Source organism: Symphalangus syndactylus, chromosome 4 (assembly GCF_028878055.3).
Source record: "Symphalangus syndactylus isolate Jambi chromosome 4, NHGRI_mSymSyn1-v2.1_pri, whole genome shotgun sequence".
Classification (NCBI taxonomy): Eukaryota; Metazoa; Chordata; class Mammalia; order Primates; family Hylobatidae; genus Symphalangus; species Symphalangus syndactylus.
This window is the reverse complement of record NC_072426.2, coordinates 83,291,455-83,309,639: the sequence shown is the minus strand read 5'-3', so window position 1 is coordinate 83,309,639 and position 18,185 is coordinate 83,291,455. Positions and strand designations below refer to the sequence as shown.

Sequence of the window (18,185 nt, the reverse complement as noted above, 5' to 3'; positions counted from 1 at the left end):
AAAATTTTTTTGGACATTTGCAACAATTTGAAAAATCTTGCAGACAAACCATGTAGCCTAGAAATATCATTAAAAAATAAGGAAATGCTAGATATGTCAGGAATACAAAAATATATAAATAGATACTATACTATTTATATGTCAATCACCTGTTTATGTTATCCGTGAGGCTTCTGGTTAACAGTAAGCTATTAGTTGATAAGTTTTTGGGAAGAAAGAAGTTATATATGGATTTTTCACTGCAATGTGGAAGTCAAAATAACCTCCACACTGTTAAAGGGTCAATTGTATTTCTCAAAGGCAGATTTCTAAAAATAAAACCTGTAGATTTCACTCCATATGAACTGTGTGAAGAGGCCGGGCACAGTGGCTCATACCTGTAATCCTAGCACTTAGGGAGGCCGAGGCAGGCGGATCACCTGAGATCAGGAGTTCGAGACTAGCCTGGCCAACATGGTGAAACCCTGTCTCCACTAACAATACAAAAATTAGCCGGGCGTGGTGGTGCGTACCTGTAGTCCCAGCTACTTGGGAGGTCGAGGCAGGAGAATCACCTGAACCCGGCTGTAGTGAGTGAAGATCGCACCACTGCACTCCAGCCTGGGTGACAGAGAAAGTCTCCAACACACACACACACACACACACACACACACACACACACACACACACACACACACACACAAGAACTGCATCAAGAATCTAATGTCTTCTCCATTGCACAGCTAGGAAAATATAAGGAAGAAGTCACTGAAATAAAAACAGAAATATTTTTGTTATATAAACTTCAGGTAGCCTGACTGCTTCCCTACCACCTTTTGCTAGTGTATGAGCCTCTGGGTAGAAAGTTACATCAACAACCGTTTTCTCCTAATCTAAATTATCTAGCGTTGCAATAACAATGTTTACCTCTTCATCTTCATCATCAAACAGGGAAACCGACGTGGGGAGCTTGCCAGGCAGCAGAGATGCACCTTTTAACTTACTCGCACTTTGAGAAGAAAACAAATCCTGTTGGATTGAAATTAAAGTTGCTGGTTAACAGGAATATCAGTTTTTAAAATATCAGGTCAGTATAAGACACAGGTCACTCAGACACGATAGCTGCCATGTGTCTAGGCTTCTTTCCTTAGAGGGAAGGTGGCTCAGACAGAGTCCTTAAAGGGACAGGCCTCAGGCTCTGTGTAGGGTGTGTGCAGTGGCGGTAAGGAGGAGGAGAGCTACAGGAACTGGTGGCCTCGCAGAGCCCAGGGGCTTCTGTATTCCCACCTTAATGACAGAAGGCAGAAAGAAGTTTTCGAATCAATTTCCTACCCCATGCTAAAAAAATAAATATATAAGCATGGCTTCCCATTACTGTCTAAAGAATCAGAGATTAGACAGGGTCAATAAAGAAACAGGGGCTGGATTCCCAAATTAATGGAGCTACAACTATTTTATTTAGTAACACCCTTCTCTCCTAAGATTATGACTTACTTCTTTTTCTTTTTTTGAGACAGAGTCTCGCTCTGTTGCCCAGGATGCAGTGCAGTGGTGCGATCTCGGCTCACTGAAAGCTCCGCCTCCCGGATTCACGCCATCCTCCTGCCTCAGCCTCCTGAGTAGTTGAGACTACAGGCGCCTGCCACCATGCCCGGCTAATTTTTTTGTATTTTTAGTAGCGACGCGGTTTCACCGTGTTAGCCAGGATGTTCTCGATCTCCTGACCTTGTGATCCGCCCACCTCGGCTTCCCCAAGTGCTGGGATTACAGGCTTGAGCCACCACACCCGGCCGACTTATTTCTTGTAAATAAATACAAATGAAACTTTTATTTTTAAATGTTTGCTAGTCTACTTAGCTTAACTACATGTATATGATGTTGCAAACCATGATAAGACCTGATAGATTCTAAAGAAACTTTCAGCCCGGCGCTGCGGCTCATGCCTATAATCCCAGCATTTTGGGAGGCTGGGGCAGGCAGATCACCTGAGGTCAGGAGTTCAAGACCAGCCTGTATTAATTTTGTAAAAATTCACAATTAGCCAGGCGTGGTGGTGGGTGCCTGTAATTTCAGCTACTCGGGAGGCTGAGGCAGGAGAATTGCTTGAACCCAGAAGGTGGAGGTTGCAGTGAGGCAAGATCCCACCATTGCACTCCAGCCTGCACAAGAAGAGTGAAATTTTATCTCAAAAAAGGTAAAAAATATAAAAATCAAGAAATTTTCAAAATGTTATAAAACATCAGCTTATCCTGCAAAGAAAGACCTGCAAGTTGAGCTACATGAAGTAGAAACATAAAATGGGACATCTATTCCCTTGGGAAGATAAACTTCAATACACAAGAGCCGAACAATTAAATAGGACAAGAACATATTTTCTAAGACCTCTTCGGACAGTTTTTTTGTTTTTTTTTTAAATTATGAGGTCGATGTCTACTCCTAAATATAGACCTAATGAGTTCACTAAGTGAGATCTCCTCCACACAGTGGTTTTCCCCTGTGCTCCCCGGAGTCCCATGGGTTTATTTAGATAGAAGAGGCCACATGGGGGATTCCAGGCATCCCGTGCCCCTCCTGCATGTTACACAATAGCAAGAGAAAGGGTTCTGCTGCTTTAAGAAAATGGAAGTAAACCAAAGCAAAGAACAAAAACAAATGTCAACATCACAGTTTTGGACCCTTAACTAATACCTTTCTTGGTACTGCAAAAAAAAGACACTTCCATTACCTCAAATATGTTCCCCCAAAATGACTTCACAGGGCAAGCTTCAGCCTCACACTTGAGATATAGAGAAAGGAGTCAGGACGCATTTCTTCGGGTCCAAAGCTTTAACTCTTAGACTGCCTTAGTTTTACTTCTCCTTGCCTCAGAATCCCAACAATATCCAATAAAAACATTCACTCTATTATGACACACATGGGGCAAAGCCTTTGGTAGGGTTTTCACACGAGTCTGAGAGTTCATTTACACTCCCACCATCAAGAAGGGGAGCCTACGGCCCCTCCCCGTGAACCTGGATGTGCCATTGTGACCATCTTGACCAACAAATGAAGCAAAAGGAACACCGTTGACTTCCAAGGCTGGAACACAGAAGGCCACATGGCCTCCACCTGGCTCCCTCTGAGGACTCTCCCCTACAGCTCTGAGCCAGCATGTAAGAGGCCCGGCTTCCCTGACTACATGCTGGGAGCCACACAGGGCTAGCGAGAGATGTCCCAGGGGCCCCACTGCCCAGGTACCAGACATATGAATGAATGAGGTGATCCTCAGCCCAGCCACCTTCAGACACAAGAGACCCTCAGTGACAATGGCCTAGCTAAGCCCAGTCAACCTCTCGAACTATGAGATAACAAAACTATGGGTGTTATAAACTGCTAACTTTTGGAGTTACTTGTTTCATAGCAACAAATAACCAGAACACCTCGTAAGTCACTGCAATTGCTCACATTTGGTTTTCTTGTCTAGTCAACAACTACTGGATGGCTTACAACATGCCAAGCACTGGTATTAAGGACAGGGTATCAGGGATACAAACAGGGAATAAAAAGTCCTGCCCTCGTGGCACTTACTTTAGTGGGAAGTAGAGACAATGAATAAGTAAATATACATTGTCCCTGGCAACACGTGCCGTGGTAAACAGTGAAATAGGAAAGAGGACCAGGAGCACAGGGTGGTGTGTGCTAGCAGGCTTCCTGTTGTGCGTATTTCATCAGGGAGGCCTCACAGAGAAGTCGAAGAGTGAGGAAGCAAGCTGGATTCTGGGAACAGCATTCCTCAGAGTGGCAGGGGCCGGTGCAAAGACCCCGAGGTGCAGGTGTGGGTGACGCACGGGATCCATGATATGAGGATAAGATGGTGGAGGCCCCATCATGCTGTTTCTCAGGGATCAGGGTTGTGATTTAACTGGACTTTGGTTAATTCCCATGTTTTGTACACTCGCCTTCAGTGAAATAATAGCCTGAAAGGTATTCTTTACATCAAGGGCAATCACTCTACTTCCAAAGAGTTCCATGTTCATCCTCGCTGTGAGTGCAAAGCCCGACGATGAGAGCCTAACCTAGAGCCCACAGCTTCTTGAAATACATGTAAGTTTCTGCCATGTCCACATCTTTTTCTGTAAAAGGGGCTTATTACTTCCCGTTACATTCTCATACAGTTCTCTGATCTCCTAAAAGGCCAACTTAAAATTGGACCTAAGACAATCTAGGCCTGAGAGACTCAGGAAAAGCAGTGAAATTCTGAGAGGTGGTTCTAAGGTGCCTGGAGAGACCAAAGCAACCTGTGAACCAGGGTCCCACAGGCTGTTAGTGGTCTCAGTCTCGACAACACAGATGGCTATGCCAGAACCCATCTGCTACAGCATTAAGCCACGGTCTAGTTAGTAAGAATGTGAATAAAGGAAGTAGCATGGTGACCTCCACTCTGGTGCAAGCTCCTCATCACATCATAAGCCCATTAACAGTTTAAAATCTGAGCATCCTAAAAAGAGAGTATTTTCATCCCAGGAAATGTAAATACAGTCCAACCCAAAAGTGAAAAGTATTGTAAACATATTGCTTTCTAAAGACCCTGTGCTCTCAAGAGATTATTTTTTATTCATGTATTTATTTTGAGACAAAGTCTCGCTCTGTCGCCCAGGCTGGAGTGCAATGGTGCGATCTCGATTCATTGCAACTTCTGCCTCCCGGGTTCAAGTGAATCTCCTATCTCGGCCTCCTGAGTAACTGGGATGACAGGCTCGCACCACCATGCCTGGCTCATTTTTGTCTTTTTAATAGAGACAGGGTTTCATCGTGTTGGCCAGCCTGGTCTCGAACTCCTGACCTCAGGTATCCACCTGCCTTGGCCTACCAAAGTGCTCGGATTGCAAGCATCAACCACCGCTCCTGGCCTCTAGAGATAATTTTTAAAGAACTGGAGTACTTAACAAAAAGTCTTATAACTCTATTGAGAAAAACCTGATTCAGAAATAGTTTTTATGTCATATCCATAGACCAATACCCACAACTAAGAAAAGAATTCCATACCTCAGAGTCCTCCTCATCTGAAAATAAGCCTTTTTGAGTCTTTGTTTCTGACGAGGGCTTGAGATTTTTGCTGGAAGGTAAGGTAACCTTTGTGGTGGGGCGGTGGGCGGGGGCGGGGGGGTGCGGAGAAGAAAAGAAAAAGAAAAATTAGGCATTAACACATAAGATGCCCAGAAAGGAGGGTTTACTCAATCAACCATTTAGAAAACGCACGGAGTCTCTGCTGTGATAGGCAACAAACCAAGGGGGCTGTTAAGAGAAGAGCAAGACAAAGAAAGGACACATCTGGTGTATCAGGGAGCAGGACACACTGCCTGGGTCAATGGGTGCACAGATGGGACATATGCAACGAGAGACAGCATGGAAAGGCAGGCTGCCTGACAGGCCTAGCAGGTTCTGAATGCTGGGCCTTGGGTGGTCGGCAAGAGAAAGTCAGGGTTTCACAGCCAGGACATGACATGATGAGACAAACTGTAGAAAGAGGAGGGACCAGCCGTGCAGGACAGCAGTGAAAGGTCAAGCAGTCAGAAGGGCTTAAAGACTGCTGGGGACACACGCACTGGCCAAATGCAGGTCAATCTGAGCATCAAAAAGAATGATGGTCTGGCCAACACGGTCAAACCCCGTCTCCACAAAAAATACAAAAATCAGCCGGGCATGGTAGCGCACGCATATAGTCCCAGCTACTTGGTAGGCTGAGGCTGGAGAATCGCTTGAACCCAGGAGGTTGAGGCTGCACTGAGCTGTGATTGCACCACTACACTCCAGTCTGGGCAATAGAGCAAGACCGTGTCTCACAAAAAAAAAAAAAAAAAAAAAAAAAGAAGAAGAGTGATTGTAATGGATTATCACCTACACTGCAGAATGAATCCATGATCCCAAAGCAATACTAAAAATTGGGGAAGGAGAGGGAGAGAAAGAACTTCATTCAGAAGAATGCCAACTAATAAGAAATATAGAATTAAAAAAATAGTAGTTTATGCCCGCCAACAGATTAACTGAGTCAAGAAAAGATCATCAGTGGATTTGCAAAACACTGAGTAAAAGGCTGGGAGAGAACAGATATTCACACTGTGTTCAACTATCACTTTAGAGATCAACTTATCAATGGCAAAAGAGAACAGGGTACCTTTCCAATGAAGCAGTGGGCACCCTAACAACCAAGTGATACACGTGTCTGAATGAGGCAGACAGCGGACCTGATGTGTGTTGGGAGGTGATCCACCTGGAAGTGCACAACCCTGCCTGCTTGTATTCTTGCCAAAACTGCTCACCCTGAATCTATTCATAGGAAAATAATCAAGCAAATTCACGAGACACATTCTACAAGACAAGTGGCTGGTCATTTAAAAAAAAAAAAAAAGATGTGTGAGGTGTTGCTCTAGATTAAGGAGACCAAAGAGACAGGACAACCAAATGCAATGCAGACACACTGCCCGAATCCTGGGTTTCTTAAAACAAAAAAAAAATCAAAACATAAAAAAATACTATAAAGCAGGGGTCTCCAACCCTGGGCTGCAGACCAGTCCACGGCCTGTTAGGAGCCGGGCCGCACAGCAGGAGGTGAGGTGAGCAGCAAGCATTACTGCCTGAGCTCCTCCTGTCAGATCAGCGGCAGCATCAGATTCTCATAGCAGGGCAAACCCTATTGTGAACTGTGCATGCGAGGGATCTAGATTGCAGGTTGCACTCTCCTTACGTCCCTAATGCCAAAGAGGTTTTGGGGATCGCTGCTATAAATGGCATTTTGGGGACAAGAGAGGAAATTACAATATAAACTATAGGTGAGATCATTTTAAATCTGTATTCTATTTGTTGGGGTGATTTTACAAAGACATTCTGGGGCAACTGGAGCAATTCTAATACAGACCAGATATTAGATTCTACTATAGAATTACTGTTAGTCTCATAGCTGTTGATAATGGCATTGTGGTTATATGGAAGTCTTTTCAAGAGAGGCTTAATGAAATATTTAGGGGTAGAATGTCACAATGACTACATGGAAACAGTTCCACGCAGCAAACAGTTCAAACAACTTACACGCAAACAGTTCAGGAAAAAATAGATACGTAACAAGGTTTACATCCATTAAGTGTTTGCCAAAACCCTAAGAACTGATCAATCTGGGTGGTAGTTATCTGGGTGTTCACTGCAATGTTCTTTCCACTTTCTGTTTGAAGTTGTTCAATATGAACGTGAAAGGGAACAGTACTTTCCTCTGGGTTCCGGACGAATTATTAAAATGCTGCAGATCAATGCTCCTGCGTTAAGGCTTCCCTCCTGCTCACCTTGTTTTCTGCTCTTGCTTTATTTTCATCTGTCTGACTCACAGTGGCTTCTGGCAATGCTACGGCTTTTTCTTTGAACAGATCTCCTTCATCGTCACCAAAGATATCGGCAGTGGATTGGACTTTGCCTTTAAAAAATACCAAGGCATAAAATGACACTAACGTCAAACATCCTATCACAAAATTCACAGATTAAAAAATTCTTCCCTCCTGAAGAATAAACATAAAAAGTTATGTTGTTTCTTGATTAGGTATAAAGAAACAGTAAGTGGAACTATACTCTTCCCTTGGAATTTTTCAAAGAGCATAGTAGCAGCTCAGTTGAAAGACAGAACAGATAGTTTATCCACGTGGCTGACATGCTTATCCAAGTAGCCGTCTCCTGTGCTTAGAGTAGCTTGGACTGGCTTACAAGGTGAAGAGAGATCTAGAAGAAGAAAGATCATTTAAGAGGGCCACCAAGTCAATCATCTAACCAATCTGAGAAATGAAGGCTTGGCTCTTGCTTTAAAAAAAATCAAACTGTACAAAAGCAGATAAAAGCAAATACTGAAATCCTCTCATAATTCCACCGTTCTACTCAAACAATATGAACATTGGGAACAGTTCAGCACACATGCTTCTAATTCCCCCAAAGGATGTACTAATGAATTAACTTTAGCTATTTAGAAAACAATTTGAACAATGTGTCTTACCATTTGTGTTTTCCACTGAATGTACCTATAAAATCTTCCCAAGTTAGTAAGCATAGACCCCTTTCTTTTTAACAGTCACACAACATTCCACTGAATAGAAGGGCCATAGCTTACTCTACTGATAAATATTTGGGAGGTTTCCAACCTTTCACCACCATAAGCACTGCTGTACTGAATGGGGCATGTGTTGCTGAAATGAAGTCACTGACTCATGAATGTCCGAAGAGACTAGGAGTTGTCAAGGAAAGCAGCATCAATTTACTAGCGATTCTAAATCACTTCTCAAAGATATCCACTAAGTGAGAGCCCTGTGGAGCTACAAAAAGCACTACTACCTTCATTCACTGTCATCTTCACTGAGACCTGCGTGCATTCCGCATCTGTTTGCACTCTTTCGAGATTAACTAGGCTATCGTTTTTCCTCACACTTCGGCTTCCATCCTTACTTTCTACACCTAACAATGGAAAAGGACAGTAAGTCCAGACAGCCTGCTTCTAAATGCATTCTGGTTCCATCCATTCCTATGCCATCCTTTTTTATTTTTTCAAGTTGCTGAAAATCATGTGCACCTTAGGGATCTACCTTTCTTTTCTGGAAGAGCAGTCAGTGGATCTAAGTCTTGCTATTCCAAGTGTGATCTACAGACCATGAAGCTTGCTGGAAATGTAAATTCTCAGGCCCCACCCTGGACCTACTGAATCAGAATCTTCATTTTGACAAAAGCCCCTGGGAGATTCATCCGCACATTTAAAAACAAATGATTTACAGGAATGACTTGAGGACACAGGACTTACATTTAAGAGGAAAAGAGAGGAGAATGCCAAAGTGGCCAAGGGGATGAAAACTCCATCATCTGAGGAAAGACCAAGGCCACCAGAGCTTTTTGGCAGAGAAAGGAGAAGCTGGGAAATAAATGGCCAGCACACAACATGCTGCTCATGTAATTAATTGACTAAGGTCAGCTGGAAGAAAGTATGATTAAAACTTTACAATACCAAAGGTCAGAACTGGAAATTAGAGCAAAAATTATAGGGAAAAGGATTTCAGCTCTCTATAAGGAAAATAATCATAGTAATTAGCTTACAGAGCAGAAAAGATTGGTTCACAAAACAGGCCTCCTAGGCACCACACCTACGTAAGTACAGACACAACAACTCAATGACGGGAATGCTGGAGAAGGGATTCTGGTACTGTAAGAGATACAGAACTAGGTGAGCTTATGTTCTTTTTAGGTAACGTTCTTTCTCTGGCTGAAGTCCCAGAAACAGAGGCAGGAACACGTACCTGTTTTGGAAGGTTTGCTGCGGGGTGTCGAGAAAAAGTCATCATCATCATCACCATCCTCATCATCAAAGAGGCCAGTGGGAGGGGGAACGTAGGGGCTTTTCCTTGGAGTGGGCTGCTCAGGCTTCTGTGGCTCCTTCAGTGATGGAACGGAGGCAGCACCAAACACATCCATGTCTCCTGTGAGTGGAGGGACAAGACAGCCACAGCTGTGAGCCAGTGTGGGCCTGTTGAATTTACAGAAAAAAATTATCACCCACCAAAAACTTTTCATTTCGGTTAATCCACAAAATGCATTAACAGGGCCCAATAGCCTCCATCCATTACTGCTACAGAATATCTCACAATGGAGAATCACCAGGTCACTCAAACACAAAAAAGTCCAAGGCCACTGAGCTCTAGGAGAATAAGAGCTAATATCAGTAAATGAGCTCGTTCTATAAGCTGCTCAAAGCCCTTTGAAGCTCCCAGGTACTTCCTCGTCTCCAGCCAGGCTTTAGAAGATGATAGTTTTGAAAATGAAAAAACAGTATTTGTGTAGTTTTTAGAAAACAAACCTAAGTTATGTTACCTAAAAATACAGAAACAGCTCCTGCTGGGATTTTCTTTCCAGGTTTGGATAACGAAGACTCTAGAATGAGAAAGCAAGGAGTAACCATTTCCTTGCTATTTTCTTCCTGAAATACGTGCAATGTAAAACACAGCTAGTACCAGACCATTTGAAACCACTTTTTCCTGAACAAGCCATTTTAAAATTCTGTAGTGTTTTCTTCTCTACCAATGTCAGGACTTTTTTTGGGGATTAACACAATCTGAGCTGTGACTCCAATGGAAGAGCGTGCTGACTGTCTTCAAGCCACAGCAGTGGGTCAGCTGGGGGACACCACGGGAGGTGGTGAGCACAGCTGGCAGAGGCAGGGACAGCATGACCAGGGCTCCCCCAAACAGTTCCACCTCTACCCATTCCAGTTGGATGAGAATGAACAAGAAAAAAAGAACCGCGAAAACGTGTGAGTCATCAGTAAAAAAAATAAAGACATAAGAGCAAAGGGGGAAACCAAGCAAGTCACTGATGCCAAAACGTGCACAGCAGAAAGCAGAGGAGAGCCAGGCTAGCAGCCCGCACAGCATGCACAAGGAGCGGCCTCCAAGGCCCAGCTCTGATGCGTGTGCCCGAGACTCGGCGCTTAGAATCACTAATTCCCAAGTCCCGAGAACTAACACAAACCTATTGAGTAACATTTGTAGGTTAAAAGTATATATTTCTATTTGTGTTTTTAAAAAACTGCACCAATGGGCCAGGTGCAGTGGCTCATGCCTGTATTCCCAGCATTTTGCGAGGCCAAGGTAGATGATCACTTGAGGACAGGAGTTTAAGACCAGCCTGGCCAACTGTCCAACACGGTGAAACCCCGTCTCTACTAAAAATACAAAACAAAAAAACAAAAACAAAAACAAAAACTGCACAGATGATTTTAATGCACACTCGGTTGGGGAAATTACTGGTCTCCAACTTATATACAGAATGTTAAAAATGTTTCTTTAAATTAAACTTCATTCAATGAAAACCATCCTCAACATTGCTCTAGGGTACTTCTCTTGTCTGACTTTTTATGAGTTCTCTCCTAACAAAGAGGCAAGACTGTGATATGGGTTTACAGATGGTACTCTGTTTTTTCCAAGACATGAATTAGTGAAGATGAATTCCTTTCAACTGGACCACAGTCAAAACAATAGCTTCCTGCTTAACACAGAAACAAGGCTTGGGAACAACCTCAGGGTTCCATCTCCTAGTGAGAAAGACAGTTTTGGAACTCTGCACACCGAGACGCAGCTCACCAGCCCCAGCTTACCCTCCTTAACAGAGGCTCCAGCTTGCCGATCCTGCGGGGCTTCCGTGAAGAGGTCACTCTGATTATAATAAGGTATATGACAAAGAATTCAAAAAACCAGGAGAAAGCATAGCTGCATTTGAGGATTTCTAAGGAAAAATAACCTACAAGATTTAAAGCTACGTATTTACTACTCTGCCAGAAAATCAGTTGCAAAGTGATAACTATGGCAAAATCAGACCCTAAAATAATTTAGGCCTGTCCAGGAATTAAAAACAAACATGGAAGACTACAGATAAGGCAAGAAACAATCACCTAGTAATTATTCACATTAACACGTGCACATCTTCTCCTCACCTAACAAAGGATAGAAGGATACAGTATTTCTCACTCTGTGGTTCTTAGTTCAACATGTCCCAGAATATGAAAATAGAAGCAACTTCCAACTGAGAAGCTGTTTTTCCCCCACTAAACAAACAAAGCCTATTTCTTCCCTGTGGACCCCTGACACAGCTAGCTGCAGGGTGTGTTGCTGGGTGCCATGGACTCACCTCCTCGTCCTCATCATCAAAGAGCCCCTTGCCCCCACTGAACAGGCCGCCTCCAGAGCCAAACGGCGAGAAGTCCTCGTCGGTCAGCTTGGGGGGTGCGAATAAGTTATCCTCTTCATCTAGCAAACAGAAAGCAATGTTTTGCAGGGAGTATTAAAGATGGGTCTAGAACTCAAATTCCCGGGTTGGCATCTGCAATGTCTCCAAACTGGCATGGAGTTTATCTGACCCTATTTAACAAAGTGTGAGGCAGTCAGATGAATTTCCCACTAAACCCCTGGCACGGTCCACTGACGCCCTAAAAAGGCTCTCGGGGCCCCCACTCTTAAGTCTGTCAATGTCTGCAGCAGACAGCATTCATTCTCTACGCCAGCACCCTTGATCTACATTTACTCTGAAGCAAGCATTCGGGTCAGATGCCACATTCAAGACCCATTCCCCCACCAATCTGGGGGAAGGAAGGGCAGACTAAACAAAGGGATCTACAAACTGACACAGAGACAAGTCTAATGCAATGGACGTGGCTGTTTACAGGAAAAGGCCTGGTGTATCCTTTATTGAAAACAAATGCTAGAGATTCCTAAGTTTCTATACTTCTAAGAATTCTAGAAAGACAAGGAATGATTGCTGTAAAATCTAATAAATCAAATCTCTACAGAAACTTTTACTCCACACCCACATCTCCTCCCAGCACCCCCAAACATGCCTTCCAAGGCTTTTGTTTTTGACACGGAGTCTCGCACCGTCACATGGACTGGAATGCAGTGGTGCGATCAAGGCTCACTGCAACCTCTGCCTCCAGGGTTCAAGCGATTCTCTGCCTCAGCCTCCCAAGCAGTTGGGACTACAGGCACCCACCAGCACACCAAGCTCATTTTTTGTATTTTTAGTAGAAATGGGGTTTCACTATGTTGGCCGGGCTGGTCTTAAACTCCTGACCTCGTGATCTGCCTGCCTGGGCCTCTCAAAGCGCTGGGATTACAGGCGTGAGCCACCGCACCCAGCCCAGAGGCTTTAGAAAAGTAAATGGAGACAGACTCATTTGGCAGAGGGAAGACAGCATGTAAAGCAGTACTTCATGAATTATGTAAGCAACATTCCTGAGTCAACAGCCTCCTAAAATAACAGAATTGAGGGAAAAGGCCCACCGTCTGAAGGAGTTCTCCTTTCCTTCTTCTCTTTGAGTGTCTTCCGAGGTTTTGCTTCTCCTGAGGATAAGGCTTGAACAACAGTTCACAGTTTTAATAGTACTAAGTCCTCCCTCAGTATACACATCCTGGTTCTTTCCACGTCTGTCATCCTCATAACTCACAGCTAAGACCAAGATGTCTGCCTTTCATCTCAGCTCCACCAGAGCACTGAACCCCCTGGCCCTGCCCACAGTGGGCACTCAAGAGTCTCTTTGTAAGGCAGAAGGCTTCTGCTTTCATACCAGGCTCACGTGCATAACAGGATTGTATTTGTTGAAAGAATTATTACGTTATCTTTATACTTTGTTATATAACTAGAATATGCTATATGGCACATTCTTATGTGCTCAAAATATAGGAGTAAATATTCAGCCAGGAATTCTTAAGCTGTTGCCCATGGTTCTCTGGAGTTTCCATTAATCCCCTGAAATTATATGTAAAGTGTTATCTACATGTGTACATGTACGTTTTTCTTGTGGGTCCACCGTGTTCAGTTACCTAAAGGAGCCCATTAACCAAAAAAGGAATAAGTGCTTCAATTTAAGCCTCTTCTACTGTAGTAATTCCTAATAAAAAGGGAAATCCACCTTTGGTGAAGCCAGCAGAGGGCCCTGCACTACCTCTCCCCCACTCCCCGTCAATGTGGCTGGGGCTCACTTGTGGGCTCCTCGTTGACTCGGCCCAAGGCATCACCCTTGATGCGGGCAGCCAGCTCATCTGCAAACGATGTAGGTCTGCTTCTTTTCTACAGCAGGAGAAATCAAAAGAATTGCTTTTTTGTAACAAACTAGTACACTTCACTTTGGACACCTAACAACATTATGTATACAAGAGCAAAGAAATTGAACTGAGGAGAAAACACAGTTTAATTAAATGAATTTAAACATATGTACCCTATACAGCTCACCCAAGGAATAGGACTCATAAAATGTTCCTTCAAAGGGAGATGCTCTTTATTTCCTTATTTTTTTAATACTTCACTTTAATACTTAAAAATCTAAATAAGAAAATAAGAAAAAGGTGCATGGGTGGAGAGACAGGAGCACTATAGTCTTCAAACTCTGGAACCAGACATATTCTGAATGATCTGACTCATAAAATCATAACATCTGGACAAGAAAGTGGTACTTGTGAGGCAATTTGAGATTCTTGCCATTATTTTCCAAAGTGTAAATGAAATGACAAATATGCCAAAATGAGTGAGGTACAAAGTAAGTCACAATAGAAGAAAAACAAGTCATTGGTTCCAAAACCCTGACAAGTGACAGCAACTACAGCCTCCCTTACAGGTCTAGTATTTTCTTCAATGTCCTCAATATCTTCCTCCTCCTTCTCAGAGTCAGCGAAAAGGTCACAGCCATCATCATCTTCTTCCTCATCACTCATTTGTGTGGTGTGCTAAGAGTATAAAATAGCAAATTAGAACTACTAGTAATTAAGCTAAAGAAGAGATACTGTCAGCCTTTAGGCTCCTCCTTCAAAGAAGTAACAGCTTTTTAAAATAATAATCATAATCATGATGCAGCAAGTTATGAAGCAAAAGATGTGCTGGAATAAATAACACACAAGATTTACTTCGAATCTAAATTAAAATATATATATATATATATTTTTTTTGAAATGGAGTCTTGCTCTGTGGCCCAGGCTGGAGTGCATCAGCACGATCTCGGCTCACTGCAACCTCTGCCTGCCCAGTTCATGCTATTCTCCTGCCTCAGCCTTCCGAGTAGCTTGGACTACAGGCATGCACCACCACGCCTGGCTAATTTTTTGTATTTTTAGTAGAGACGGGGTTTCACCATGTTGTCCAGGCTGGTCTTGAACTCCTGACCTCAGGTGATCCACCCGCCTCAGCCTCCCAAACTGCTAGGATTACAGGTGTGAGTCACCAAGCCCGGCCTAAAAATGTATCCTTTATAAGAATGTAACAAGAAGAATATAAAAAGCAGAACATTAAAATATCAAAAATGGCTGTTACTAGAGAAATATTTTTTTTTTTTATTTATTTTTGAGAAGGAGTTTTGCTGTTTTTGCCCAGGCTGAAGTGCAATGGGGTGATCTCGGCTCACTGCAACCTCCGCCTCCTAGGTTCAAGCCATTCTCCTGCCTCAGCCCTCTCAGTAGCTGGGATTACGGGTACCCGCCACCACACCTGGCTAATTTTTATATTTTTGGTAGAGACAGGGTTTCACCATGTTGGCCAGGCTGGTCTTGAACTCCTGACCTCAGGTGAGCCAACCATCTCGGCTTCCCAAAGCGCTGGGATTACATTCCCAAAGCACTGGGATTACAGGCGTGAGCCACCGTGCCCAGCCTTTTACTAGAGAAATATAAACATCATCAGCATAGTCTTACCTTAGTAAGAATACTGAGTAATAGTTAAAAGGTAAAAGCTGTAACAACTAGAAAGCCATCCAAAGTAGGTCAAGCAAAAAAGCACAGAATAACAAATCCAGGATGATACCACGCCCCCTCTGCAAACACTACAGCATTTCTATGGAAACAGATGTGTTTATAAAAGCAAAGAAACAGACTTGGAATGACATGCTCCCAGAGCATGATCCCAGTTACCTCTGAAGAGTATGCAGAGAAGGAAAGGACTGGAAGGCTCAAACTTAGCCTTATCTGTTAAGTTCTAATTTTTCCAAAGGCACACACTACTATGTATAATTTAAAAAATTTTTTTTCAATGTTTGAATCAATGAACTGTGCCAGGCATGTTACTAAAAGCACTTTATTATCTAATTTAATCCTTACAACTTTGAGGTTAGCTGCAGCACACAAAACCAACCTGTTGCATAAGCTAGTGCTTTTACTCACTATACTGTACTGTTTTTGAAAAACTGTTTGTGGTCGGGCATGGTGGCTCACGCCTGTAATCCCAACACTTTGGGAAGCTGAGGCAGGCAGATCACCTGGGGTCAAGAGTTCAAGACCAGCCTGGCCAACATGGCGATACCCCATCTCCACTAAAAATACAAAAACTAGCTGGGCATGGTGGTGCATGCCTGTAATCCCAGCTACTTTGGAGGCTGAGGCACGAGAATCACTTGAACCCAGGAGGCGGAGATTGTAGTGAACCAAGATCGTGCCACTGCACTCCAGCCTGGGTAACAGAGAGACTCCATCTCAAAAAAAAAAAAAAAAAAAGAAAAACTGCATTTACAGATCTTAATAGGAAATTTCATAGAAACAAATATCCTATGAAGAAAGACTGATCGTTAAAATTATAAAAATCAACCACATTTATGAATACAACCAGGAAAATACAGTACCAAGAAGAAAGTGTAAAATCCTTCATTTGATAGTTAAACATTTTTGTGAAAAAAATATTTCCCAGTTAAGAAATTTAAATGCAAATTTTTAACTAAAAGAAATTAAAAATAATCACCCCAGTGATGAGATTGTAGGAAAATCTACATGCATAATACTTAATTTCGAATGTCCACCAGACATTAAGAGTTATTAACATAACTCTATACCACCTTATTCTGAAGAAACAGTTCACAGAAGCAAAAGATTTCTATACATGAAAATATTGGCTGGGCATGGTGGCTCAAACCTGTAATCCCAGTACTCTGGGAGGGCGAGGTGGGCAGATTGCCTGAGCTGAAGACCAGCCTGGGAAACATGGGAAGACCCTGACTGCACTAAAAATACAAAAAATTAGCTGGGCATGGTGCCACATACCCATAGTCCCAGCTACTCAGGGAGGCTGAGGCATGAGAATCGCTTGAACCCTGTAGACGGAGATTGCATTGAGCTGAGATCACACCATTGCACTCCAGCCTAGGCAACAGAGCGAGTCTCTGTCTCAAAAACAAGAAAAGAAAATATTGAATACATTATTACATCAAAAACACAACTCTAGAAATAAACTCTTTCCCTTATACATTTAGAGATTATGACAATATCACATTCAGTATGTTTAAAAGTATAGAAGTTTACAATGCAAACTGCAAAGGCTATTTAAAATAAGGAGGCCAGGCGTGGTGGCTCACACCTGTAATCCCAGCACTTTGGGAGGCCAAGGTGGGTGGATTACCTGAGGTCAGGAGTTCGAGACCAGCCTGGCCAACATGGTGAAACCCCATCTCTACTAAAAACACAAAAAAATTAGCTGAGCATGGTGGTGGGCACCTGTAATGCCAGCTACTTGGGAGGCTGAGGCAGAAGAATTGTTTGAACCTAGGAGACAGAGGTTGCAGTGAGCTGAGATCACGCCACTGTACTCCAGCCTGGACAACAAGAGCAAAACTCCATCTCAAAAAAATAATAATAATAAATAAGGAAACATTTACAAAATGTTAACATAAAATGGCAGAAAATAAATGATGCACACTATGAAAAGAATATGCCCTTAGATATTCAAAAATTAAGATAACTGTGCTAAGACAGTAGGGTAAGAAGTTTTCATCTTGTGAATACTCATTAATGTTACTGCTAGATTGTCTCCAATTTTAAAACAGAAGACGGACTCATGCAAAGTAGTTCAATTTGGGTAACTGAGTCTTCTTTCAGAGGCTCTGTTTTCCAATTGTGTTTTTCACTTCTTTGAAACTTCTTTGTTTTCTAAGAAAAATAAACTATAAAGCAAAATTGGAAAAAACATATACAAAGGAGGTAGTTAGCCTAAATACATGAAATGCTTAAAGGAAAATAAATTGCATACATGAAAAAATCCTCATTTTGTCATAAATCATTCCAAAGTAATTTTAGTATATATACTATGCTTCAATTAAAATGTAAAAACAAAGTCATTTCAATACATGAGCCTTACCCGGTTTTGATCATTGTCACTGTGATGGGCAAAATCTTCGTCTGACTCCTTTATGGGGAAGAAAAGGCTTTGTTGTTAAACGGGCTTTACTTAGAAGCACAGAAATGATTGCAGGTCTAAGTCTCTGGGGCAGGCTGATTCTATGTCAAGTGGAGAAAAAGCTCTGACACTCAGTCTCTTTGTACTAACTACTGGTCACCTTAAGTATCAAGGTGCAGATAAGCTGGGTAGCTGGCAATATTGTGAAGGGTTGTTCCAGTTAACATGTAATTTTTGTGGTTCACTTAAATGCCTCTAACAATTTGTTCACATCACCTGCACTTTCAACTCTTGCCTTTGGATTTAAAGTAAGAGTTGCACATTTAACTAACTAAATTACTGAAAGTCAGTTTGTGTTATTTTACATTTTGGACTATACTGTCTCTATTTCCTCTCATTTGGATAACTACTTCATTAGGCCCAAGAAGTGCTACATCGGTAGCTAAAAGCAAGGGATTCTGCTAATGAGCACTGCTTTTGTTATACGAAAGTTACTTAAGAAAAGCTCATTTCCTGCTGTC

The 18,185-nt window shown here is 42.6% G+C and overlaps 1 protein-coding gene across 39 annotated transcripts in view; it reads right to left on the bottom strand.

The window, feature by feature from the left end:
• LOC129480870 (WASH complex subunit 2A) overlaps nt 1-18,185 on the bottom strand; it is a 65,149-nt gene that overhangs the window by 28,554 nt on the left and 18,410 nt on the right. For 16 of the 39 annotated variants that reach the window (XM_055275306.2, XM_063637402.1, XM_055275325.2 and 13 more), the window contains 11 exons: nt 17,626-17,673; nt 14,133-14,243; nt 13,503-13,590; nt 12,804-12,875; nt 11,656-11,774; nt 11,126-11,183; nt 9,844-9,903; nt 9,273-9,452; nt 7,293-7,420; nt 5,005-5,091; nt 907-1,008 (listed from right to left, as the gene is read on the bottom strand). In XM_055275306.2, the coding sequence (XP_055131281.1) occupies nt 907-1,008; nt 5,005-5,091; nt 7,293-7,420; nt 9,273-9,452; nt 9,844-9,903; nt 11,126-11,183; nt 11,656-11,774; nt 12,804-12,875; nt 13,503-13,590; nt 14,133-14,243; nt 17,626-17,673 (1,053 nt within the window). The remainder of the gene's footprint in view (nt 1-906; nt 1,009-5,004; nt 5,092-7,292; nt 7,421-9,272; nt 9,453-9,843; nt 9,904-11,125; nt 11,184-11,655; nt 11,775-12,803; nt 12,876-13,502; nt 13,591-14,132; nt 14,244-17,625; nt 17,674-18,185) is intronic. The other 23 variants (XM_055275304.2, XM_055275313.2, XM_055275316.2 and 20 more) reach the window with 6 other exon arrangements.